Here is a 27,658-nt window from a genome sequence, read left to right as displayed (position 1 = left end):
TCTCCTGAGTCATGAAGTCCAGTCTCACTCTGTTCCAGGCAGCTGTGTTTATATAACCCAGCTCATTCATGTACCTTGAGCTCCATCTTTAAATCAGTTAACTTGTTGGGGCTCACTATTCACACTGCAAACATGTTCCAGGATGTCATTCTTCTGATGCTTACAAGCAGTCTTTTCTTTCCACTTGAAATTTGTAAATATGAGGCCATGATTTGCTTCCTGGTTGGAAAGTGTACTTGCAAATCTAAATTATTTATATACCTCAGGTTGGGACACTTCCTCTTGATGCTGATGATACAGCAGCACTCTCTCACTTGTGTTACATCAGTCTCGTAATGCTGAATCACTTGAAATGTTTAGTTCTTTCTTCAGGAAACAGGTTAATGTCAAACTGTTTGTAACATGGATGACCCAGTCTCATCATGAGAGCTCAGGGAAGACTCAAACCCTGTATTATCAGGTGGTGTTATCTGTCTTCTGCAGCCTTCAATAGTATTTTAACCCTGATGAACCCACATGAATGATGAATGTTCCTTAATGTCCTTTAGGCCCTGAGTCTTGTTGGCTCTTTGTTTACTTCTCAGGTTTTATTCTAGATATTTTACTATTGTGTCCAGTTCTGGGCCCCTCAGTTCAAGAAGGACCTCAGGGAACTCCTTGAAAGTGTCTAGTGCAGAGCCACAAAAATGATGAAGGCAGTGGAACATCTCCCTCCTGAGGGAGCTGGGTCTCTTGAGCTTGGAGGACTCTGAGGGGTGACCTCATTCATGTTTATAAAGATGTGCAGGGCAGTGTCAGGAGAACAGAGCCAGGCTCTGCTCAGAGATGCCCAATGATAGTCCAAGGGGCAGTGGGTGCAAGCTGGAGCAGAGGAGGTTCCATGTGAACATAAAGAACAACTTTTTCACTGCGAGGGTAACAAAACACTGGAACAGGCTGCCCAGAGAGGTTGTGGAGCCTCCTTCTCTGCAGACATTCAATACCTGCCTGGATGTGTTCCTGTGTGACCTGCCCTAGGTGAAATAATCTTTCAAGCTCCCTTCCAACCCCTAACATTCTGTTGTAGAAGCCCTAGAACTAGAGACCATCTGGGGGAAAGGATCATAAGACACAAAAAGGGACAAAGGAGAAGAGAAATAGCCACACTGGGAAAAGAGACCTATAAAATGTCCTAAAATGCCATCAATCTATAGGAATACTGAGAAGGGCCCATGGTCAGTATATCCCAGTGTCAGCCCCTGGCAACAAACAAGCCCTGGGTACTTAGGGAACAGCATAAGAATAGGTTAAACATGCAGTAGTACTGGTCTGGTACTCAACACCTGACCAATCTATGCTTCCAAGATTTCCTGGTCCTGTGGTAATATCTTTGTGATTAATAGCCATTCATAGGCTGGCTTTTTCCCTGCTCTGAATTTCTCCTAATTGCTTTTTGAACTCATGTAAACTTTGGCATCTGCAACATCCTGTGGCAATTAGTTCCAGAGTTTAACCACACAATGTGTGAAAAACTACTTCCTTTTGTTTGTTTTTGAGCCACCTGCCAGTTTCATTTGGGTCTCCCTAGTTGTTGCCCTGTGAAAAGCATTCACTAACCTTTCTCTATTCATTTTTTGTGCCACTCATGACTTTATAGATATTTGTGTTACCTGCACTTGTTCCTTTTTTTTGCTGGCTTGGAAAGTTCTCATCTGTGTAGGTGCTCCTTGTGTGGACATTGTTTTATAGCTTCAATCAGCTTTGCCATTATTTTCTCTTTGTTTCTTTTAGTTCTACTAAACCCTTTTTGAGCTGAAAGAGCTGAACTGCACACAATATTTGAAATTATTCTGCACCATGGATTTGTACAGTTGTATTATGATGCTTAGTGGGTTTTAATCTGGTCTTTTTACAGTAATTCATTGTAGCCCTTTTTGGCTAATGGTGAGCAATGAGTTGATGGCTGCACTGGACTATCTGCTAAGTCTCCAAGTTCTTTTGGGAGAAGCAGCAGCCAGTTCAGTGCCCATCAGCCTGGTCAATTTTCCATGCTGTGTTTATCAGTCTGCTCAATTTTCCTTGCTGTGTTTATCAGCCTGGTCATTTTCCATGCCATTGTTTATCAGCCTGGTCACTTTCCATGCCGTGCTTTTAAACTGTAGGTACACTCGAGATTTGTTTATTGTTTTGCTGAGGATGCAGAAACAAGAGGAAATTGCTGTCCAGCTGGCTACTTGGAGCATATTCAGCAATTTGTAGGAGCCTGTTTTAATGCAGTTGTTTGCAGCCTCTCTTACAACTCTGGTGCATTGTTTATACCAAAGTTCTTCACCAGAGTTGTTTGTCAGTTGAACATACCCAAAGCTATCTTGGATAGCTTTGTAGTTGGCTCATGAATCTCAGGTTTTTTTGCCTTCAGAAATTAGCACATAAAATCATAGAATGCACTGGTTTGGAAGACACTTCTGGAGGTCATCTAGTCCACCTCCCCTACAGTAAGCAGGGACATCCCCAACTCGATCAGGTTGCTCGGAGCCCCATCAAGCCTGACAAGTCTCCAGGGATGGGACCTCCACCACCTGCTCAGCAACCTGTTCAAGTAAAGAACTTCTTCCTAATGTTTAATTTAAATCTACCCTTCTCTAAACCCATTGCCCCTTGTCCTCTTGCTACAAGCCCCTGTAAACAGTCCCTCTCCAGCTTTCTCATAGGCTCCCTTCAGGTACTGGAGAGCAACATTAAGTAACAACCCCAGCTCTCTTAGCCTGCCTTCGACTTGAAACTTACATTCCATACAACCATAATTTTTAGTTAAATGATATTTTTGATATACTATGTGCTAGGTTCGGTAAGAAGAGAAATGGGGTAGAAGTTGTTAAAAGTACAATGGTAAGCTTTAACATTTTAAATGGAGAATTTCCACTCATAAAAATGCCTCTTGTCAGGACTGTCCTGTTTGAATTGCAGTCTTTAAGGCACTGCTTGTAGCTGAAGGGAAAAATCTTGTATGCCTGCAGCTGCTTCAGGATCTTTTTGATGGCAATGCTAAAGTGGGTTGATTATTTATAAAAGGAAGGTTTTTTGAAGTCATAGCTGCCCTAGAACTGTATCTTTATATTTTTATTATTGGGTAATACTTTTTCTCCTCTTTTTTTTCTCCTCTTTTTTTCTCCTCTTTTTTTTTCTCCTCTTTTTTTTTTCTCCTCTTTTTTTTCTCCTCTTTTTTTTCTCCTCTTTTTTTTCTCCTCTTTTTTTTCTCCTCTTTTTTTTCTCCTCTTTTTTTTCTCCTCTTTTTTTTCTCCTCTTTTTTTTCTCCTCTTTTTTTTCTCCTCTTTTTTTTCTCCTCTTTTTTTCTCCTCTTTTTTTTCTCCTCTTTTTTTCTCCTCTTTTTTTTCTCCTCTTTTTTTTCTCCTCTTTTTTTTCTCCTCTTTTTTTTCTCCTCTTTTTTTCTCCTCTTTTTTTCTCCTCTTTTTTTCTCCTCTTTTTTTCTCCTCTTTTTTTCTCCTCTTTTTTTCTCCTCTTTTTTTCTCCTCTTTTTTTCTCCTCTTTTTTTCCTCTCTTTTTTCTCCTCTTTTTTTCCTCCTCTTTTTTTCCTCCTCTTTTTTTCCTCCTCTTTTTTTTCTCCTCTTTTTTTCCCTCCTCTTTTTTTCCCTCCTCTTTTTTTCCCTCCTCTTTTTTTCCCTCCTCTTTTTTTCCCTCCTCTTTTTTTCCCTCCTCTTTTTTTCCCTCCTCTTTTTTTCCCTCCTCTTTTTTTCCCTCCTCTTTTTTTCCCTCCTCTTTTTTTCCCTCCTCTTTTTTCCCTCCTCTTTTTTTCCCTCCTCTTTTTTCTTCCCCTCCTCTTTTTTCTTCCCCTCCTCTTTTTTCTTCCCCTCCTCTTTTTTCTTCCCCTCCTCTTTTTTCTTCCCCTCCTCTTTTTTCTTCCCCTCCTCTTTTTTCTTCCCCTCCTCTTTTTTCTTCCCCTCCTCTTTTTTCTTCCCCTCCTCTTTTTTCTTCCCCTCCTCTTTTTTCTTCCCCTCCTCTTTTTTCTTCCCCTCCTCTTTTTTCTTCCCCTCCTCTTTTTTCTTCCCCCCCTCTTTTTTCTTCCCCCCCCTCTTTTTTCTTCCCCCCCCTCTTTTTTCTTCCCCCCCTCTTTTTTCTTCCCCCCCCTCTTTTTTCTTCCCCCCCTCTTTTTTCTTCCCCCCCTCTTTTTTCTTCCCCCCCTCTTTTTTCTTCCCCCCCTCTTTTTTCTTCCCCCCCTCTTTTTTCTTCCCCCCCTCTTTTTTCTTCCCCCCCTCTTTTTTCTTCCCCCCCTCTTTTTTCTTCCCCCCCTCTTTTTTCTTCCCCCCCTCTTTTTTCTTCCCCCCCCTCTTTTTTCTTCCCCCCCTCTTTTTTCTTCCCCCCCTCTTTTTTCTTCCCCCCCTCTTTTTTCTTCCCCCCCTCTTTTTTCTTCCCCCCCTCTTTTTTCTTCCCCCCCTCTTTTTTCTTCCCCCCCTCTTTTTTCTTCCCCCCCTCTTTTTTCTTCCCCCCCTCTTTTTTCTTCCCCCCCCTCTTTTTTCTTCCCCCCCTCTTTTTTCTTCCCCCCCTCTTTTTTCTTCCCCCCCCTCTTTTTTCTTCCCCCCCTCTTTTTTCTTCCCCCCCTCTTTTTTCTTCCCCCCCTCTTTTTTCTTCCCCCCCTCTTTTTTCTTCCCCCCCTCTTTTTTCTTCCCCCCCCTTTTTTCTTCCCCCCCTTTTTTTCTTCCCCCCCCCTTTTTTCTTCCCCCCCCTTTTTTCTTCCCCCCCCCTTTTTTCTTCCCCCCCCCTTTTTTCTTCCCCCCCCCTTTTTTCTTCCCCCCTCTTTTTTCTTCCCCCCCTCTTTTTTCTTCCCCCCCTCTTTTTTCTTCCCCCCCTCTTTTTTCTTCCCCCCCTCCTTTTTTTTCTCCCCCCCTCCTTTTTTTTCTCCCCCCCTCCTTTTTTTCCTCCCCCCCTCCTTTTTTTTCTCCCCCCCTCCTTTTTTTTCTCCCCCCCTCCTTTTTTTTCTCCCCCCCTCCTTTTTTTTCTCCCCCCCTCCTTTTTTTCCCCCCCCTCCTTTTTTTTCTCCCCCCCCTCCTTTTTTTTCTCCCCCCCCTCCTTTTTTTTCTCCCCCCCCCCCTTTTTTTTCTCCCCCCCTCCTTTTTTTTCTCCCCCCCCCTCTTTTTTCTCTTTTAATAATAACTTCCTAGTGAAAGACTTCCCAGAATTACCAAACTGTTTCCCAAATACTGCTCTGTGGGATTTGCTTTTTTTCTACTAAGGGCCAAAGCAAACTTCCTCAGTAATGTGAACTTTGTAGTTGCTGTACAGCTTTCCAACACAAGATGGCAACAAGTGGCCTTTATAGGAGGAGTGAGGAGGATGAGCATGCAGTAGAGCTGGTGCCAAGCTTTTTGCCTCTGATTACTTTGTCTTGCTTTTTGATACATAAGCACAGCTTATGTGGTTGACATTGGTTTCTTGGATGTTAGTTTTTCCCCTCTGGGAGGAATCTGCATTTGCCAAGCCTTGTCGTGCTTATTTTCCACTCTCCTTGTTTGTTTGTAGGAGATATCATTTATGAAGGTTGTACAGGATGGTTATTTTTTGTCAGCCCACACAGAATCTAAGAATCACAGAATGTTAGGGGATAGAAGGGACCTTGAAAGATCATCCAATCCATTCCCCCTGCCAGAGCAAGATCACCCAGGGCAGGTCACACAGGAACACATCCAGCTGGGTTTTGAATGGCTTCAGAGAAGGAGACTCCACAACCTCTCTGGACAGCCTGTTCCAGTGTTTTGTCATCCTCACAGTGAAAAAGTTTTCCCTTATGTTCACATAGCACCTCCTCTGCTCCAGCTTGCACTCATTGCTCCTTGGCCTATCATTGGGCATCTCCAAGCAGAGCCTGGCTCTGTTCTCCCCACACTGCCCTGTACATCTTTATCAACAAGAATGAGGTCACCCCTCAGGCTCCTCTGCTCCAAGCTCAAGAGCCCCAGCTCCCTCAGCCTTTCCTCAGCAGGGAGATGTTCCACTCCATCATCTTTGTGGCTCTGTGCTGGACTCTTTCAAGCAGTTACACATTTGTCATTAGCAGCTTCATTGAAAGTATTAGTTTGGTATGCTTTGTTACGTAAAAACCTATTGTGAACTGAATGCTTTAACATTATTAATGTAAGAAAGGAAATGGGATCTTCCAGTGTCTTATGCTAAACCTAAGCTAGAGATACCCATCCTGCAGTAGCATTTCAAATGTGCTAGGTGGTGCACATGTATATTGAATACTCTAAGATGAATCCTGGCTTCAGGCAGTCAGCAGTAGCTTTGCCATTGACTTCACTGGAGATTCAGTTTCACAGATCCCAGAGAAATAAAATGTGCTCTATCTTCATTTATTTCTTCTCCTGTATTCCTTTTAAACAGCTAAACTGTGACCGTTGCAAAGGCATCTTTTATGTGCACAGGATAAATACACATAAAGGTAGTACATGCAGAGCATCTTACTTAGAATCACAGAATTGTCAGGGTTGGATAATTCTGTGTAACCCCCCTGCCATGGCAGGGACACCTCACACTACATCAGGTTCCTCAGAGCCCCATCCAGCCTGGCCTTAAAAGCCTCCAGGGATGAGTCTTCCATCACCTCCCTGGGCAACCTGTTCCAGTGTCTCACCACCCTCATGGGGAAGAACTTCTTCCTAACATCTGATCTGAATCTACCCACTTCTAGTTTTGCTCCATTCTCCTTAGTCCTATCACTCCCTGACACCCTAAAAAGTCCCTCCTTAGCTTTCTTGTAGCCCCCTTCAGATATTGAAAGGCCACAAGAAGGTCTTCTCGGAGCCTTCTCTTCTCCAGACTGAACAACCCCAACTCTTTCAGTCTGTCCTCATAGCAGAGATGCTTCAGCCCTCTGATCATTCTTGTGGCCCTTCTCTGGACACTTTCCTGCACATCCAAATCCTTCTTGTAATAGGGGCTCCTACTTAATAAGAGTCAGCAAAATACTCATCCAATATCCTCTTTCATCACAAGTTAAAAAAAGAGAAGAAACACCGGAACTTCACCAAATTATAAGTAAAACCATGCGCACTCACACAAGGAGAGTCATTGGCAGGAGATGGGATGGGACTTGTGAAATGCCTGTAGAAACCTGATCCTGGAATTATTAGGTATGAATGTGAAGGGGTCAGCCTCCGAGTTCATTTGTCAGTAATATTGACACCTGTACAGGTGTCATGCATGGGCTAGCTGAGACTTCTTCCTGTACAAAAGCTGCTTAAAACTTTTGAGGAGTGAGCTCTTGCATGAAGGAAAGAGAGCTTAGGATCATTTCTTTAAATTCTGTAATACATTTGTAAGGTATAAAATATAACAGCTTGCAGAACTTAACTGTTTCTTTATAAAATTAAAACCATTTTAAAACAAAATAAACCAGTGCTACCCTAAAATGCTTTCAAGTTTTATATCTAAAGTCGTTGCTTTAAAGTCACTGCATTAAATTCTTCACTTTTTTCTCACATTGAATCCATTAGTGCTGAAGGCAAAACCTTTAGCAGAGTTTGAGCATGAAGGATTTAATATCTATGTATATAATAAACTTGCCATTTTAATGGAGTTAGAAACTAATCTTAGCCAAGGTTGGTACTTCCATAGGCAGATTGCTGACTCAGGAGCTGGAATTGCTGTGATGTATTTGGCTAAGCTGAGTGGGCTCTGTTGTGTCTGTTCTATGTAACAAACTGATTTAAATCCAAGCAGGTCTCTTTTTTTGTAGTGCTTTTATGCGAAGTTGGGGATGAAGTCTGTGAGCAGTACTTTGCAGATGATTACTTGCTCTGGCTACTTTTTTGGGTTTTTTTCTTTCATTGCTGTTATCTGCAGAACTAAACTGTTCTGTGAAACTAATCTTATGTGGTCATTACTGTAGCCTAATTAAATTTTCATCCCTTGAGACGACTGTCAACACTATTTTGGTTTGACCTCTGTCCTACATGACATTGTTGGTTACATGTACTCTCTAAAATCATGCTTTGCCTTGGCTTTCTGAAGTCTTTGCTTCCATTTTCTCCCCTGTTACTAGGTTCAACTCTTTTACAAGGTTCACAGCACTTTGTAGCAGGCAGAGCTCAGCTGTGAGGGAAAGATCATCTCTCAAATAAGCAGATCTTAGTCTGAACACAGTACTCAAGGTGTGGCCTCACCAGTGCCAAATACAATGGGACAATTACCTCCCTGCTCGTGCTGGACACAGCATTTCTAATCCAAGCCAGGATGCCATTGGCTTTATTTGCCACCTGGGCACACTGCTGGCTCATATTCAGCTGCTTGTCCATTAGAATCCCCAGGTCCCTTTCTGCTAGACAGCTTTCCAGACACACTACCTTTGAACAAGAATAAGCCAACAACAATGTATTCCTTTATCTTTAGTAGGGTTCCTAACTTTCTGAGCTTCTTTTGTGGTAGAATGCAAATTAATTGGTTTTGCATGATGATCATAATTTTAATTCCACATAGATTATTTATTAAATTAACCCAAGCAAGTGTGCTTTGACATGAAAGACACTGGTTGAATGTTTACATTGGGGGGGGAGGGAGGCTTTCTTCTTCTGGGAGTTTTGGGGCAGCTGCACAAAACTAATGAATTAAAAGCAGAAGAATGTGTGGGACAGTCTGTGTCAAAGTGCAGATAAGGTAGTTCCTGCTTTGTGTCATGGCAGAAAGTGCTTTAAAAAGCTGCATCTTCTCAGAGAGGGAAGTAATCCTCAAGGGAGAACATACATCACTTGCAAACCTCCTGTGATGGAGTGATGGTTTACTTAACTTAAGAATCCCAGCTGACCAAAGTCTGCCTGCTGTGATTTCTTAAAGTTATTGATGAAGAGTTAGGCACTGATGTCCAGGTTCTAAAACGGCTCCTTACAAAGTTCAGCACATTTGTCACTGACTCAGCGAAGCCTATCACTTAAGGCTGACACTGAAAACCAATGATGAACTGCTACAGGAGTAGTGACAGATTTAGTGCCTGTTAATCTTACCCTAGACCTGTGTCTCTTGTACTTGAGAGTCATTGTGATGTTGTCTTCCAAATTTAGGGTTTTTTTTTTCCTTAAATTTCCTCAATGAGGCAAGGATCAAAGCATCTGATTGGATGCTGTTTTCTTTCTAGTACTAGCTGCTTGTGAGGTTACCTGTTAATGAAAATTGAAATAAGTTCCTGTGGTGGAGAGATTACTGTTTGTATAAATGCAGACTTTGAAACTGATCAGGGATGTGTTTGTTCTGAACTAGCATGGAAAAGTGTGGAATGCACATTTCCAAAAGCTGGAGAGGTGAATGGGCTGTATGTCACCCATTGTTAATGGTGTAGTGGACTCCTCTTTGCTTCTAATTTAGAAATCTATCTAAAAACAAAAATATTTTCACAGTCTCACAGTATATCAGAGGTTGGAAGGGACCTCAAGAGATCATCAGGTCCAACCCCCCTGCCAGAGCAGGATCACTTAGGGTAGTCCACACAGGAATGCATCCAGGTGGGTTTGGAAAGTCTCCAGAGAAGGAGACTCCACAATCCCCCTGGGCAGCCTGTTCCAGTGCTCTGTCACCCTCACTGTAAAGAAGTTTCTCCTCATGTTGAGGTGAGATCTTCTATGTTCAAGTTTGAACCCATTGTTCCTTGTCTTATCACTGTGAACCACCAAAAAGAGCCTGGCCCCCTCCACTTGACACCCACCCCTCAGGTATTGATAGACATTGATCAGATCCCCTCTCAGTCTTCTCTTCTCAAGACTAAACAGCTAGGAATAATAATAATAACTGACCAAAAAAAAATAGAACAAGCTGGTTTTCTTCAGGACATGATGACTTCAGGTTGACTATCAAAATTCAGTTTATTATTGGGATCTAAAAAAAAAAGTTATCACAGTTTCATTTCTCAGCACTGTGTTTTAGAGAGTCTTTCATGTGAAGCCCCTTCTCTGAGCAGTGGGTTTGGACTGGATGATTTTTCAAGGTCCCTTCCAACCCCTAAGGTTCTATGATTCTGTGATTTTGAGTGGAGAATCAACAAATCTCAGGATGCAGATATATCTCATTTCAGCCTTAAGGTTACAGTAGTCTTTCCATAAGTAATTTACCTTTATTGCTGTGTGTCCTTTCTTCCTAACAAGCAGTTTTGTTTTGTTTCACTTTTCCCTGTTTTCACCCAAAATAACAAGCATCATGTTCTGATTCATTCTAGATTAATGGTTTGATCTTGAAATGCAGTCTCTCAGTGTCCATAAGTTTGGTTCAAGGTGTGAGTCTGCTTTGTCATTCTGGTAATGATCTCCTCCTAGCAGTGCAGTAAGCAGATAGAGTTTTAATTTAAAACCTAAGGTAGAGAGAAAAGACCAAAATGTGTTGGTCCTGCCTTGCTGTTGCAGACATCCTGACTCTCAAACTTGCAGCTTAATATGGACTAATAATCATTTGTACAGTAATGACAGTGTAGAAGTGTAATACACTACTTGGTGACCTCACATCACAATTTGGTTTCCCATCACACTCAGTTTCTTCTCTGTAGACAAGCGAGACTCGTGTGTAACAGCCTGTAGAAACATAGCTGGCCTGAAGTCTGTCTACAGAGCTGTGCTTCAGTCCTCCAATCTCATGTGCCCTGTCAGAGACTTGGTGCTTGCCAGCCTGAGGAGCCCTGGAGACCACTCCATGAAACACAGCTTCCCTTCTGTTGGACTGAGGAGGGGGTGAATGAATTGCTGAAGCTGTTTCATAAAGCCACAGAGGTCTCGCTTTGAGTCTGGGCCAGCTATAGATCAAGACATTGATTGATTATAATCTGCAATTTCATCAGCACAATGCACAGTTCCTGTTCCTTGTGCTAAAAAAGCATTATTAGCAATGCTAAAATAACATTCTAATGCTCAAAGCCTTGTAATAATAGCAGAAGTGTTTTCTGACAAGCTCTCTTTGACTGCTGCCTGATCATCTTCAGGCTGAAATAAAGGTGATGCCTGAAATACAGGCAGCTGATAGCCTTCCTCAGATATGATGTGCAGGGGTTAATTAATATGATACTAATCCTTGCAACAGAAGTGACTTCAGTGAATGACAACTGTGAGCATTTTTTTTCCCCCTGTCTAAAATTACTTCTTAAGACTAAGATTTTATGTTTCTACAGCAGGCTAAATCCTGGTTTAGAGATGGATTCACCTACAACAGGGAAAAGAAAAAATGCACACTGTATATATGTGTCATTGAAGGAAACAGTCTCCTTGGTATTTTGTCCCCTTAATGCCATGCAAAAGGAGATTTTTTTTTTTTTTTTTTCAGTCAGATCACCAGCAGGCAGTTGCTGAGGAACTCATATCCATGAAACTGTTGAAGATTTTAATAGTGATACTAAAATAATATGTTTAGTGCCTGGTCTTGTTCTGGGGTTAAAAATAACTATTTCTGAGAGCACACTGAAATATTATCTTCATCTATTTAACAATGAAAGCATCTAACCTGATGCACTTGTACAGTAAAAGCATGGTCCTGTCCTCATTGTCTTTCTGGAACTGGTAACTGGAGCACAAATATTCTAGGTGTTGTACAGATTAAAATACCTTTTATTTCAGGGTGGCAAAGGGACTTAAGGCAAGCAGAAAAGTCAGTAGCTTTGGTGAATATAATGATGTATGCCTAGCTCTACATCCCTGAGAGAGGAAGTCTAATTTATAAATGTATTTGCAATATTGGTGTGTCATAATTATCCTGTTCCAGTGAGTGTAGTCTGAAATCAGAACGTATAGGAAGGACTCAGTTAAACTGGCTGCAAATACAAATCTCTTTAGAGCTTGGCACACAGGTACGAAACATTCTGTAACACCAAAGGAAAGCTGCTGTGATGCAGTACTAGTTAGCAGCTTCATTCAAGTCTAACTGCTAGCACCTAAAGAGCATGCTAGCTGTTTTCTGCAAGCTTGCATTTTAAAGGCAGAATATTTTTAAGGATTCATGGATTTACTACATGAACTATTCTAAATTCCATTTAAACTTTTTTTTCCCTCAGGGTTCTGCAGTGCTTTTATTACACTAATGAGCTAACTGTTTAAGAATCATTCACATGATTCATCTTCCTGCCCAGGTTTTTGGTGTGTTTTTTTTTTTCTTTTTAGAAAAAAAAAAACTTTTAGCTGCTGAAAGTCTCTTGACAAACCAATATTTATAGCAGTTTGACAGCAGGATGAGGAACAGCGTTTGTCTTTGTAACAGCTTCAAGAAAAGGCCTTCCCAGCACCCAGCCATGCAGTTACAATCTTGACCTCTTTCTTGTGCTGGGAGCATACATACAGCAGACAAGCAGCACCTCCCATGTGTTTTCTTGACCCTTTGACTGTCCATTCACTTCCCATCTGTTTTGCAGCCTTAAAGGGACAGAGGGGGCCCTCTACTTATAAATCTGTCTTTACAGCTGATAAATGATGTTCTGTCTCTTTAAGGGCAGCCTGGGTGGTTTTGTGTTACCCCTCCCACCCCCCCAATTCCTCTCCTCCTTAAAACCTTAGCTTTCCTCGTGGCCTCATCCAGAGGAAAACATGGTATGTGAACAAGAGGAAACTGGCAAAAAATGATGGGTAGTTTCAGAGGTTTTTCAAAGATTGAGCAGGACATGACCTTGCAGCAATCAGTAAATTATGGCAGCCCTTGGGTTGTGGTTGTATGAGACATGAGAAAGCATGTTGGTGCAGGTCTTGAACTGTGGGTGGAAAGTCTGCTTTCTGGGACATTATTTAGAGGGGCTGGGAGCATGCTCCCTTGCATTGTTTCCAGAAGTAGTAAAGCTTGGCCGTTAGGAAATCCAGGAATGTGGTACAGAAGGCTGAGCTCTGAAGAGGTGATTTCCACCTGCTGCATTTCACCACCCAGCTGTTCGCAGGAGGCTGTCTTCAGCCAGGAGGTTTGTGTCTTAGGTAGCCCTAAGCTAAAATTCAGCTTGCAACAGGAAACTGTGGATCAGCATTTCCAGTTTTAATGGTGTGCTTCTGGGCATTCTGATGAGATCTGATTACAGACTGGGCTTTCCTTTTTGCCACAGGAAAGATGATGCATTCAGAGCTGTAAATTCAGCGTTTCTGCCTCTATGGTTAATTAACCGTAACATAGAAGTACCACAGCAAGCAGTGAAAATGTTTATAGACAAGGAAGAGATTAAGAAAGGAAGGGGGGAAAGGACTAAAGTCTTAAGCACAATCCAGAGCTAGAGGAGTGATAACCATGAGCTTTCAAATATCAAAGCCGTTTAAACACAAGTTGGAGGCAGAAATCACTTTCATGTAGAACTGAAGGATTTATAACGAGATACTAACTCTTTTTTTTTCTGTGATTCTGTTTCATACTAGAAGTTTCATCAGGGTTAAAAATAAAGATGAATCTGTGTCCAGAAAGATTTCACCATTTTTCTCAATATTGCAACCTCAGAAGCATAAGCAAGACAGGTTTTGTGGGCAGAGACCACAACTTTTATTATAAACCAATTAATGCAGTTGGGAAATACCTATAAAAAAAAAAAAAACAAACATTTTCTTGCTATTTAAAATAGACCATACTTGAAAGCAAGCAGTGAGGTACTTTGCTTTTGTCATTTGTGTTTAATATTATTTTGATGTTTTTTTGGCCTTCCCTCAGGAGGTTTGTTTGCCAGCTTCCTTTAGCAGTTTGATTTGTGCAGTGATCCTTCAGCTTCTGCAGTTAAATCTCTGAGCTGATTTACTAATGAAAGCAGCAGTCAGTAAGCAAGACTGAATATTTCAGAGGGTTCTCTTCTGACCAGTTCATGGTATTAGGAAAAGCAAACTTTACCTCTTGCTGCATCTTTCTGTCTTCACAATACATTCAAATCCTCATTACAGATCAATTAGTCTGGGCTTGAGGCTTTTAGATTTAGGATCAGAGGATTAATGAAAAGAAAATGAGCGGGTAGCAATATCATTTCATATGGAGATAAGGAGAGACTGAACTTGAATGAGGATCTCAAGACATCTGAATAAAGAATTTCCTCATTCTGTCAGTGAAGTTTTATGGGAGATGGAGGGAGGATTATGGGAATATTCATGACCAGATCAGGAGGCATAATGAGTTGATGTATGAACCAGCTTATCTTTTAGGTAAACATAGGGTAAATGGGAAGCATAATAGCCATTCATTGCCCCTAGGCCTGTGAATTTTACTGTTCTAAAGATGGAAACAAGGGTTTAGTTACAGTTACCCTTCACTGATTTCATTTGATTTTTGATCACTGTTTAACAGGTGCTGGAAGATTTATGCACTTGTAACTTCAGGTCTGCTTTTAAACTACCAATGACCATACCACAGTCTCTCTAGATTCCAGTTAAGCAATAGCATGTACTTAGTACTTAGACCTGTAGTAAGAGTGTAGTACTTTAACAGCCTTCCCTGACGCTGCAGCATTGTGTAACAGTTCTGAGATAGTTCAACCCATTACAAAATTAATTTGCTAGCAAGCTGAATACTTTTAATCTGTGGTTTGCTTGTACCTGGCAAACCACAGTGTCACAGAAGCTAGGATAAGTTCACCTCTCTCTGTCCCTTTATTTGGATTGCAAGTGTTCTTATTTGAAACCCTAGTGATATTCTGGGTTTGGCATGGTTGATAAACCTGCCTCAAAACAAAATGTGCTGTAATTTACAAGTGTAAGCCTCTAATCGTTCAATCTAGGTGTCAATCAAAGCCCTGAGAACGGGGTTACACAGCTTGTGCATTTCACAGAGGACTAAACTTCCCCAGATAAAGATGGGGAACATCTGACTCTTGAATTTTAACAGTTAATCATCCTTCCAAATGCAATGTCACATGGTGCAGTTATCCCAGAATGGCAGACCCTCCACTTGCACTCATTATAAGAGTTCTGCCTGCGCATTTATATTTACTGGTTTATTAAGATTAGTTTTATGTAAATGCATAGCTCTGCCATTAGCCTATTTAAAAAAGTAAACCAATTTAGCAGACTGCTTCTCTGTGCTGCAGGATGGACTTGGGGGGGGAAATGTTACAAGTTGGCTGGGGTCTGCTGCTGCCAAAGGTTTTACTGCTGCTAAGAATACAGGGCACAGAATGAATAATTGCAGCTATTTGGCAGTCACTGGAACTGTTCTTTTTTAAGAATAGCCAGCATGTTTTTTCAAAGTATTCAATTACCTCAAGACTTCGTAATTATTACAGTTAAGCAATCATTTCAGTTCACTCCAAGTATAAAAACCATTTAATAAAGTGCTCATAATATGGAGTCAGTTTTAGTATGTCTGTTCTCTGAGCAAACACAGCTGATTCAGTATATTCTGGAGAAATACATATTTGCCATCCTGCTATTTTAATATACCCTAATCAGAAAATTAAAACAGATTTTCTTGGCACAAGTTGTGGTTTGTTTTTTTTTAAGGGTAAAATAATAATTAGAGAGTTTTGCTGATGCAAAGATTTTCAGGACTGGAATAGTTCATTAACAAGAGGTTGAGAAGGGAAGATGTTTGCATTTAATGCTGTTAAATCTGCCTGCTTTCACTAAGTCTAATGGCTCGATCAATGTAAAGAACATACCTGGGCAAAGCATGTAGCAATTCTTTAAATCCACATCAGAAATAAAGCTCTTGAAAACACAACATGCAGAGATCATCTGGGTCATGAGATTTAAGCCCCACACATAGAATCACAGAGTGTTAAGGGTTGGAAGGGACCTCAAAAGATCGTTCAGTCCAACCTCCCTGCCAGAGCAGCATGACCTAGGGCAGGTCACACAGGAACACATCCAGCTGGATTTTGAATGTCTCCAGAGGAGGAGACTCCACAACCTCTCTGGGCAGCCTGGTCCAGTGCTCTGTGACCCTCACAGTGAGAAAGTTTTCCATTATGTTCACATGGAACCTCCTCTGCTCCAGCTTACACCCATCGCTCCTTGTCCTAGCATTGGACATCCCTGAGCAGAGCCTGGCTCCATCCTCCTGACACTGCCCTGCACATCTTTATCAACATGAGTGAGGTCACCCCTCAGGCTCCTCTGCTCCAAGCTCAAGAGCCCCCCAGCTCCCTCAGCCTGTTCTCAGCAGGGAAATATTCCACTGCATTCAGCATCCTTGTGGCTCTGCACTAGACTGCAGTTCCCTGTCCTTCTTGAACTGAGGGGCCCAAGAACTGGACAGAACCCACAGCTTGTTGCTTATTTTGGAGAGTGAAGTCCAGGATTAGTAATTTCCAAAAATACGTCACCAATTTCCAAGATAACAGAATGTCATTTCAGAGGCTAATTTTGTAAACATACTTAGAGCATCATTATTGGAAGCTGAGCAGAGCAGTGGCCTAAAAAAATGCCACAGAACTAAAGTTTTCACTTTGCAAGAGGTTTATATACTGAGATGCAAACAATACATATTCTTTTTTTTATTTAAAAAGATAGTAATAAAACCACTTTGTGCTTATATAAGGATAAGTGATCATAGGACTGCTTTTTTTTTCCTAGCCAGCTTTCAAAGATTGAAAGTGAAGATTTTTTTTTTTCTTCGTAAAAATCATCTACTGCTGTTTCTTAACTTCCAAGATTGAGCTTTTTCCCCTCACTTTGACTCTAATTTTCATTTAATGTTAAAGTACTTTTTTAAAAACAAAAAACCAGCTGAAATTTAAGGGAGTTCTTTGGTGTTTTCTTGGGGACTCTTTATGATTTGGCCTCAAGGTACCTCTGTATTTGAAGATAAGGCACCACTTTATTTTACTTTACTTTATTTTACTTTACTTTATTTTACTTTACTTTACTTTATTTTACTTTACTTTATTTTACTTTATTTTACTTTACTTTATTTTACTTTACTTTATTTTACTTTACTTTATTTTACTTTATTTTACTTTATTTTACTTTACTTTATTTTACTTTACTTTATTTTACTTTACTTTACTTTACTTTACTTTACTTTACTTTACTTTACTTTACTTTACTTTACTTTACTTTACTTTACTTTACTTTACTTTACTTTACTTTACTTTACTTTACTTTACTTTACTTTACTTTATTTCAACTGCTAACTAACAGAATTTTAGAACAGGACTACAGGGTTTTGTTGAGTTTTTATTATAATAATTATAATTTAATGATTTTTCATAGCTGTCTGTGAGATTGTCCCTTTCTTACTGAATGAAACTTTTAGTTCCCCTTAGAGCATTCTCTTTTGCAGTTTGGGGGTTCTCCCCACTCATGATCTGTGTCCCACTTAAGGCTGATTTTTTTGTTGTTGTCTTTCTGTCTCTGTTTTGCTATCATTTCAGCTCAGCAAAGCAAGTTTCTAACATATGGCATTGCTAAAGAGAAGAAAACATTAATAAAAGGTTTTTTTTTTTTAAAAAAAAAGAGAAGCTCAAACCTTGTATCTCATGCAAGGGAGCATACGGCTTTAATCCAATATTATTTTTAGCTTGGTGGAAAAAAAGGTTGTGTTTATGCTCATCTAACTTATTTTTGTCTGTCCTACTTCTCTCCTCCTCTTCCTTCATATTTCTGAAATGTGTGTTTTTCATGGCTTTAATCACACACAGAAGGAGCTTCAAAGTGAGGTTGTGGTGAGAGAGAAGTAGGAAATCTTGGAGGCTATGGGTTCCAGCTACGTTTTAAATCTTGCTTCATAAGCAGTTTCATAAATCAAATGGGTTATATGATGACAGAGTGTTGGATGCAATTGAGGAAAGGGTAGAAAAATGCCTAAATCCCTGAATTTTTACCAATGTTACCTTTTCATTCTTAGTAGCTATTGGTAGTTGTGTTCAAGCTGTGGTTTTGTAGAGAAATGAACTCCTAGCTTTAGTATTGATACAAAATAAGATCCTGCCCACATCCATCAGCTACTGAAAGGCCATGAGATAAAGTACAGGTATTAACCATTCTTAACACTGTGCATGCCCTTTTGAATAGTTGTGTTGAATGTTTGCTGCTCTGAAATTCTCCCTGATGGAAGAGCATGAGCTTTCAGCTCTTTTTAGAATGATTAGTAGTGTTGGTGAGACTTTGTGTGGAGAATAGACAGCTGTTTAAAAGATAAAGGGATTAGAGGGTGTTATTTAGAAGGTAACAACTCCTCACATGTAACAGGTGCACAGTAGAATCACAGAATGGCTTAGGTGGGAAGGATCCTCAGAGATCATCTACTCCAACCCCCCTGCCCTGGGCAGGGGCACCTCTCAACTAAACTCATCCAGGCTGGCCTTGAACACCCCCAGGGAGGAGACATCCACAACCTTCCTGGGCAGCCTATTCCACATTACCACCACCCTCATACTGAAGAGCTTCTTCCTCAGATCCAGCCCAAACCTACTCTCCAGGGCAAGGCTGGAATGTCTCTCCTCACACCTAACACTTGAAATGAAGGATTAGTTGGTAGCAGTTCACCATTACTCTGTCTTGATCAGCTACTAACTGGAAATAAAGCACATCTCTGAAAATAAGTTAAAAGCTGAGATTGTGAACTTGCAGTGCATGATCTAATGGAAGTGTCAGGGGGGGTTAAATAAAGTGCTTCTAGTATTGGGTTCCTTTGGTGTATTTTTGAATTACTAAATTAAGAGGATAATCTTAAAATAGGTTTGAGGAAGTTTTTCAAAGAGGACAAGGTTTCATTACTTGTGATAGAGAAAAATGTTCTGAATCGTAGTGATTTAAGAAGCTAAATGCATAAAGCAACGATGACAGTATTCAGTTTTGTTCATAAAATCACAGAATCATAGAATGGTTTGGCTTGGAAGGGACCTCCAAAGGTCATCCAGTCCAACCCCCCCTGCAGTCAGCAGGGGCATCCTCAACCAGATCAGCCTTGTCCAGCTTCACCTTGAGTATCCCCAGGGGTGGAGGTTTGGTTTGTTGTTTAGGGTTTTGCTGGGGTTTTTTCTCTCTTTCTGGGCATACCCTCAATTAAGCAGTAATCATTTGAATGGTGATCTTTTTAATTCCCTCAGAAAAAGTTCGGGAAATCCAGGAAAAACTTGAAGCCTTCATAGAAGCCCTCCATCAAGAAAAGTAGACTGCTCAAGCAGGTAATCATGTTGTGAGGAAAGAAAATTGCTGCTATTTTCTTATCTTTCACTAGGAAGTTATTGTTCACCCTTTTTAGATGCTGATGTTTTCATAGTGCATGGCTGCTTCTGCCTTTTGCTTCTTAATTGCAGAACTCCAGTTTCAGCTTTGATGCTACAAGGAGATAAGAAACGTAGTAGAAAGCCAGTTACTGGCTCATTACTCAAATATTGTGAAACATTGTAGGCAGTTAGATGTCAGTTCATTATTTTTATCTGTGTTAAGAGAGAGAAAGCATAAGTAGATGGAACCAAAATTAAGGGAACAGCTTTTCTTATCTATAAAAGCACTTTTGATTATTTCTCTGCCCTTAAAGGCTCTGTGTGTTGGTCGAGCAAAAATAATTGCTTGCAGGTAATTGATTTATTTCTGTTCTACTCCAAAACGAGAGCTGAAGTTCTGTCCTGTATTTGCACACATTTTAAAATGCTCTCTTTTGTTTCAACAGCAACTTCACACAAGAATGCAGCCTTTTCCGGGATATCTTGCACAACGAAGACCGAGTAGCTAAGGCTTTTGTGTCCTGTTCTCTTTCCTGGCTTCTGGGGAGCATCCTGAAATGTTGGCAGAGAAAGAAAATAATGTCTCATGGGACTGAGGTGTTCAGTTGAAAGACTTGTAATTTTTGAAGCTACATGACAGAAGAATCTGACTTGTGTGTCACTAAGATAGCTTGGGAGCTTGCTGAAGTTGTACATTTAAGGTCTTTGGGTTTGTTTTTTGTTTTCCTGAAAGGAAAAGCACTACCTCGTGTGGTAGAGCTGGATCAGATTCATAAAATTGTGTTATCTGTTGTCATTTTCTTGCCTGCAAATGATCCTGGGAGTTTGACATGAAGTTTTAGTATTTGTATGTACATTAAAACACCCTTCAAATTGATGCCATTTGTATTTGTTATGCTCTGTGTTGAAGCATCCTCTGCCAACTGGTATGGATTTAAAAGCACTGCGTTCAGATCTTGAGGGGAAGTTGTGGATTTTGTTAAACTCCCAAACTCTTGAGAGACACCATCCAAGCAATTCTTGTGAAAGTACAGGCTACTATTCTCTGACACCTGAAAAGGTCTGGCTCAGAAAATAATGTCAACAGCTGCTCCTTTTACCCATTCTTCCCTAATATATCTTGTTACTCTTGAATCACAGCTGATTACATTTCATTTCTGGGATTGCCCAGGCTCTGATTTCCTTCTTAACTCCTCCTTTCACCATAGGTACAAAGTAACCTGATCGAGTGCCTGTGAAATGCAGAAAGATAACTCCCCACACTTCCAACTTGTTCAACCTACTCAACTGAAAAAAAAAAAAAAAAAAAAAAAGGAAAAATAAAATTAATTAATTCCATTTTCCTAATAGCTACTGTAAGACCAAAATTGCTTTTCTAAGAATGTTATGCACAACTCGATTTCTTTCATTCAGTGTAGTGAAAACAGTAAGCAGCTATTCTTTAACTGCCTTTCAGTTTTGCCATAGAAATGTCACTGCTGACAAATTTAATCATGATAGAGGTTCTATATCATAGGTGCCTGCTTCGTCATGACCATATTTTTCTGTCCACACTTTGCCACAAACAATCTGGAGACACTTCTGAGTGTTTCTGTGGAAGAAGATGCTAGGACTGAAACCAGTTTGGTTTGCAATTTTCTGGTTGTGTACCTTGAAAATTTGACTTAGGTTTGTTAACTTTGACTTAGGTTTGTTCTTCCCTTTTGAAAATGCAATTTAATTTTGATGTGTGACAATTAAGAGAGGAATCTGAACATGTTCCAACAGCTGCTGTTTCCTTTTGCTCTCAGAGGAAACAGTACAAAATTTGGTGAGATGAAGGATTCGTAAAACGGTGTCGAAAGGTTCAGTATTTCAGGGTTGATCTACCAATATTTTAGGGATTTTCTGTTTAAAAATGCTTCCTGAAAAATGAGTGTGTGAAATGGAAAAATGAAAGAAAAAAAAAATGGCTTGTGGCATCATCCTCCTCCTCTGAAGATAACTTCAGAAATGTAAGTTTGCACAATTCTGAAGGCGGAGTCCTTAGATTGTATAGCAAGTGAAATAAATCTGTACTTCCATTAAATCCCTTTTTGTACAAAAAAATCCAACCCACAGTCACCCCAAGGCAACAACACAAACCACTTTTGAAATTACCTAGAGATGTTTTAAACTTCTGTGTAATGTAAATGTTGCAAACTGTCTCATCCTCGGGCCCAGCGTTCCGCTAGTTTTACTCCAACTTCTCTGTGCTGCTCATCTAAGACTCGGCATGATGTATTCCATGAAAACCTAGGTATTTATTGAATACAAATGTAACTGCAGGAATAATAATAAAATGTGGGGTTTGAACACAGCACTCCTGCACCTAACTCAGAAGTCACTTTGGCCTCCTTTTTATCGCTGGTGAAATTGTGCAGAAGGATTCTGTTAATGATATTGAAATGTCCGATTTGGAAGCGCTGCGTCAGCACCGAGGTGGTGGTGACTGTGCCAAGTGCTATCTTTTGCTGTCTCCATTAACCTTCCCATTTCTGTGGCATATTTAGGCAGTTGTCTTATGAAAATTCCTTATGTTGACAGCTTGATTTCTCTGGAATGAACTGAGACTGAAAGTATAAATGAAGACTGGTTATGGAGTGTTTCAGGTGAGTTTAAAATAAATGTTCTGACTGGCACAAGAGGTTTGAGAATACAGAGCAGTCAGCTTGACCCGTTGCAAGGAGAGAGTGAGGGAGCTGGGGCTCTTTTGGAGCAGAGGAGCCTGAGGGGTGACCTCATTCATGTTGATAAAGATGTGAAGAGCAGTGTTGGGAGGATGGAGCCAGGCTCTGCTCAGTGATGCCCAATGATAAGACAAGGGGCAGTGGGGGCGAGCTGGAGCAGAGGAGGTTCCATGTGAATGTAAGGAAAAACTTTTTCACTGTGAGGGTGACAGAGCCCTGGAACAGGCTGCCCAGGGGGGTTGTGGAGTCTCCTTCTCTGGAGACATTCAAAACCCACCTCGATGCATGCCTGTGTGACCTGCCCTAGGTGATGCTGCTCTGGCAGGGGCGTTGGACTGGATGATCTTTCAAGGTCCTTTCCAACCCCTAACGTTCTGTGATTCTGTGAAATTAGGAATATATGTTTTTACCTTTTTTTAGATTAAAAATAATTATACAAAATCCATTGAGGGGGAAAAAAACCCCAAACTATTCACTGTATAAGTGTGGTTATTGAAGGTGCTGTGTATTTGCTCCCCGAAGTGCAAACATGGGTATGTTAGAATCAGTGAAGGATTCTAATTCTACATTAATTTGATTTCATGATTGAAACTAACCAAAAACGGTCCACGAGAGACATTAAGAACTTGGAAAGGTGTAAAAATCACAGAAAAAAATAAATAGTCAAAGGAAACAGAGTTAAGTTAGAGGGTGAAAATGTCATGTGAAGTTCTGAGGTGTAAGAAACATACTGGTGTGCTCTGTTTCACCATCAAGGATATGTTAAGCAAACTTTTGACTGAGTGTATTTGGAACCTAAACTGAGTTAGAATGTAAAGTTTGGAGAAGTGAATTTTTGTATATCTTAAATGTAACTTAACAACTCTTAACAACTGTGTTAGAAAAGAAAATGCAAGAGATTTCATCGTTTCACTTGAGAAATGTTAAAATACAAGATCTCTAAGAGTCAAGGCCCCTTGAGTCACTCAGAACTTTTGTTCTTGGTGAGATTTAGTTCTGGATATGTCTGTGGGATACTTTTATGTCAGTGAAGGTGTTGCCATATGAGCTTAGTCTGTGATGATACCTCTGTTTTTGCGGAGTTGCAGCAAAACTTTTCTCTGGAGTATGTTTTTAGGTCTTGAGGTGGTTTAGGAAATGTTCCAGTCATGTTTCCTCTCATGGATGGGATGTACAGTGGTGAAGATTACTCAGATGTAATTGCGATACCTCACAAGAACTTGGCTTGCATGGCTGTCTGAAAAAGCAGCAGCTGCCTGGAGAGAGGCTGTTTACAAAGGCCTGTGATGAGAAGATGAGGGGAAATGGTTTGAAATTAGAGAAGAGCAGATTTAGATTGGATATTAGGAAGAAGTTCTGTGCCATGAGGGTGGTGGAACACTGGAAAAGGTTGCCCAGGGAGGTGGTTGAGGCCCAATCCCTGGAGATATTCAAGGTGAGGCTCGACAGGGCTCTGGGCAACCTGATCTAGTTGAGGATGTCCCTGCTGACTGCAGAGGGGGCTGGACTGGATGACCTTTGGAGGTCCCTTCCAACCCAAACCATTCTATGATTCTACCTTCCCATATTTTCCTTTTACTGTCATTTTCTTAGGAAGCATCTGACTAGAGAACTCCATTAAAAAGTCCAAACCTGCCTGTTTCCAAGGCCTGGAGAAGCAGTAGAGGTTTGACTACTGTTCTGACTCCAAACTACAGTGCTAGCCTGAACTGCTGTGTTTCCAGTTAGTGTTCTCTTGCATGCAGGCATGGTTCTTGCTGCTTGATTTCCAGGGTAGAGAGTGTTTATGAACGCTCTCTGATCACCTCCATAATGGAAATAAATGTATTTTTTATAGAGAGCTTAATAATTGGTTAAAGGAAAAAACCCAGCATCTTCATGCAAGATGAAAGTAGTTTTCAAGTAATCTTATATCTTGAAGGATTCTATCACTATGCTTGATAGGATGCCCTTGCAGTGACTTAACCATCTCCAAGGTACTTGGTTTATTTTCAGTTTTGGTTTTTTTTTTTTTATGCCAGTTTAGAGCTGTTGGATCCTGCTCTATTATGTAATCAGTTCAGTAATCCATCTTGCCCTGCAGAAATCTTTACAGGCTGTGATCAATCACTTGCTGGGTTTTTTTTTTCAGTCAGATAAATAAAATGCATTGTAAAGCCCTTTCACAAGATAGGTGCTATACAGTCAGATAGCTCTTAAAGCTGTGGTTTGTCAAAAGCACTGTATGTTCTACATGGCTCTGATCACAGACCTTTTACAGAACAAGGCTGTCATCAAGAATTTTTCAGGATAAAATGCCATACAGAAACCCAGGGAGGTAGCTGGAAGGATACAGAGACTCTAAATGGTTGTTTATGCTTCAGTGCTGGAATGGCAAACCCATGCAGATTTCTGTCTACACAAATCTTGCTTGCATCTGCCACCACCTTAGTGCTGTAGCACTTCAGGAGGTGGAATTCTCCAAGCTGTTGCTCTGTGAGAGATGCCAAAGGTCATAGACATGATTTTAGTTTTGTCTGTAGAAGAGATTCAAGAAATAGCTCTGAAATTGCTTCTGGAATGGGTTGTGAAGCAACTCTAGAGCCAGCCTTAGAAACTGCCCTAGAAGTGGTTCTGAAATTGACCCTAGAAAGGTTTATTGGATTGGTGCTGTCACTCAGTGGGGAAATGTCTCCAGAGGTGGCAATAAAGCTGGGAGATGATTCTTGCAGCTACTGAAGTGTTCCACCAGTTAACTCTTGATAGGCTTCTGGGCACTGTTCTGGAGGTGAACTGAGAAATGAGCTGGATTTTGACTGCGAGGCTGATCTTGGAATTGGCTCTAGGTGCAGTTCTGAAAAGCTGTTTGTTTGCTGCTGTTGGAATCATTAGGGCCCAAGAGAACTCCCAGCACAGAAGACCTTTGTGTTCATTTCACATTCTGACTTTAAAAAGGATTTCTGAACTGTCCTTGGTAGTGACAACCAACAAGATCAGCATTATTCAAGTTTTTCACCCTAATGACAATAATAAACTTTTTGAGGTTAATCAGAGTGGTGCATTTATTAACACCATGGATTATACCATTCCTAATGTAAGTGAGGATGTGAAGTTTTAATTAATTAGAGTATTTAAAAATAATTTTTATAACAGAAATAAGTGTTGTGCCCTCTTTAACATGTTAGAGCCTTTTGTCAGAGAAGACCTGTGCATCACTGTCATGGGTTGAGTTGGATCTACTTGCTGATACTCAATACCATGCTGCTGTCATGCAAAATGAACCATGCTGTCATTTCAAAATGAAAGTGCTGGCTGGAACGTGTCCAGAGAAGGGCCACAAGGATGAGCAGAGGGCTGGAGCTCCCCTGCTATGAGGACAGGCTGAGAGAGTTGGGGTTGTTCAGTTTAGAGAAGAGAAGGCACCAAGGAGACCTTATTGTGGCTTTCCAGTATCTGAAGGGGGCTACAAGAAAGCTGGGGAGGGACTTTTTAGGGTGTCAGGTAGTGATAGGACTAGGGGGAATGGATCCAAGCTAGAGGAGAGGAGATTTAGATTAGGCATTAGGAAGAAGTTCTTCACCACAAGGTCGGTGAGACACTGGAACAGGTTGCCTAGGGAGGTGGTAGAGGCCCCATCTCTAGATGTTTTTAAAGCCAGCCTGGATGTGAGAAACCTGATCTAATGAGAAGTGTCCCTGTCCTTGGCAGGGGGGTTGGAACTTAGATGATCCTTGATGTCCCTTCTAAACCTGACAATTCTGTGATTCTGTGAAAGTATCATGGGGCTTGAAGCTCAGATTGTAACATGAGAGGCTTCCTCTTCCAGTTGCTGTTTTCAGTTTCCACGTTAGGAGTGCTAGGCTTTTCTGCTGGGTGGGCTGCAGGCTGGGGAGTGGGGGAGGTCACTGGCTTCTGCTGCTGCATTTTGCTGCTCTTTTGTGCAGATAGGCTCAGGTCATTGTGCGTTGTATGATCTCATTTCCAGTAAAACTCTTCATCTCAATTCTTGATCTCAACCCAGTGTTGGGGGAGTTTTGTGTTACTTACCCTCCTGCCTGTGTGGAGAGAAGAGGGGCTTGTGAGAGCTGGCTGTGTTAACCCAGGACCATTGCTGAACAAGGCTGACAGCTGGCACGTCCTCAGAACTGCAGAGGACAAGCACATTCTCTTCGTGCTCCATTCCTGTCAACCATACCCCTTGGAAATTACATCCCCCCAACCCTTCTGCACGTCCCTGTTTCATAGAGCAGCATCTCCTCCAGACTGCTGGGATACAGTAGGCTGCACAACAAGACAGCCTCTTTAGATCTAGAAATTATTTCACTACAGAAATTGTAATGAAAGGTCATTTTCACTTTCATTTCAAGCAGCTCCTCTCTTTGCCAGCCTCCTGGAGTAAGAGTTAAGGTAACAGGATGCTACCTATATGTAAGGACATTTGAAGCAGAGTTTTGCCTCATCTCCACAAGCCAATTGCCTGAGGCTTTTGATGTCCAGAGATGGAACATTCATTGCAGCCTTCCTTACAATGGCTCTGTTCTGGTTCATGTGAAAATCAACATCCTTTTTTGTGCTGCTGCCTGACAGGATGCTACAATACTATTAGCATTTGCAAAGGGTTTGCTCTGTCCGATAGTGCAACTCTCAGATCACTGGCTGCTCAGTTTGTGTTTCTCTATTATGTGAAGGACACAAAGAAGCTGAAGGCTGGCAAAGGCCTGTCAAATCTTGTAATGCAGAGAGCGACCCCAGAGCTTCATTCTGCTTTATAGCATCTCTTGTTCCCCGACCCACCCCTTCCCTTCAATGGGCTCTGAGGTAGGTAAATGAATTCAGCGGTATGGTAGGCGGATGATTCCTTTCTGACCTTGTTCCTGTACCATTTGTTTCCAGGCTTGTTGGAGGGGAAGGGACATATCTGAAGCTTTTATTTCAAATAATTTTCTTGCAGTTTGGGGAGTTAATGCAGAGCTTGTCTGAACTCAGCGGAGCGGAAAGCACGCTGGGTACGAGTCGTGACGCGCCTGGTCCCTGGGAATTGCCTGATTAAAGGAGAAAGCAGTAAATTGGAATTCTTTCACATTTGGCATTGCTTAAACACCTGGACACTTCCCCCACCCCCCTTTCCCCCTCCCCTTTTTGTTTTCCCCTCAGTGTGCATGTGTATATATCCTTTCTCATGCCTTGAAACATCTGTCTTAAGAGCAGACAGAAAGCAAACAAAGAACGACCTTTGGACAGCCCAGTCCTATGTGTTTTAGTTGAGGAGAGGTTGAGGCTGAGGCAAAAGATGAGTACAGGATACACTAAACAACAATGAAACTGCCCAGCAGTATTTCAGACCTAGGCCTGAAACTGGCAGAGCACTTTGTGGGTACACTAAACAACAATGAAATTGCCCAGCAGTATTTCAGACCTAGGTCTGAAACTGGCAGAGCACTTTGTGGGTTTGGAGAGTCATGTTCATTTGTTTAGGGATTGCTCTTGGCAGTAAGGAAAGCAATGGTTTCTCACATACCAGGACTGAATCTTAGGAGGGATGAGACATTGCACACCAGAGATGCCAGAGCTGTCCATCCATCTGTTTGTGTAGAAAGAAGGCTGGAGGAACGTGACCAGCAGCAAAACGTGAGGTGGGAATTCCACCATGGCTATCTTGCACAGTCATAAGCTTGCCCTCTGTGCTGTCAATGCCATAATGTTTGGAGAGTCCTTCTGACCTCCTGAGGAATGGATTCCTAGGATATCAAACATATATTCTCTCCAAGCCTTAGTTGTACATAAGTGCTGTAAGTCTGCTATATGTGGAGTGTAAAATCATCAGTAAACCACAAAAGGGACCAGTCTACATCATTTCATTCTCAGTGTTCATGGAGGTGTTGTGCTGAAGAAGGTGATTCTGGGT

At 41.2% G+C, this 27,658-nt stretch overlaps 1 protein-coding gene across 1 annotated transcript in view; it reads left to right on the top strand.

Annotated features, from left to right (window-relative positions):
- Positions 1 to 19,954, top strand: part of OPA1 (OPA1 mitochondrial dynamin like GTPase) — a 66,191-nt gene extending 46,237 nt beyond the window's left edge. The window contains exons 29-30 of the mRNA XM_054386188.1: positions 18,947 to 19,024; positions 19,513 to 19,954. Of these exons, the coding sequence (XP_054242163.1) occupies positions 18,947 to 19,011 (65 nt within the window). The 3' untranslated portion in view covers positions 19,012 to 19,024; positions 19,513 to 19,954. The remainder of the gene's footprint in view (positions 1 to 18,946; positions 19,025 to 19,512) is intronic.
- The last annotated feature ends 7,704 nt before the right edge of the window (positions 19,955 to 27,658 follow it).

Source organism: Indicator indicator, chromosome 13, assembly GCF_027791375.1.
Source record: "Indicator indicator isolate 239-I01 chromosome 13, UM_Iind_1.1, whole genome shotgun sequence".
Lineage (NCBI taxonomy): Eukaryota > Metazoa > Chordata > Aves > Piciformes > Indicatoridae > Indicator > Indicator indicator.
Note: the sequence above shows the minus strand (reverse complement) of the source record. Positions and strands in the feature narration are given on the sequence as shown.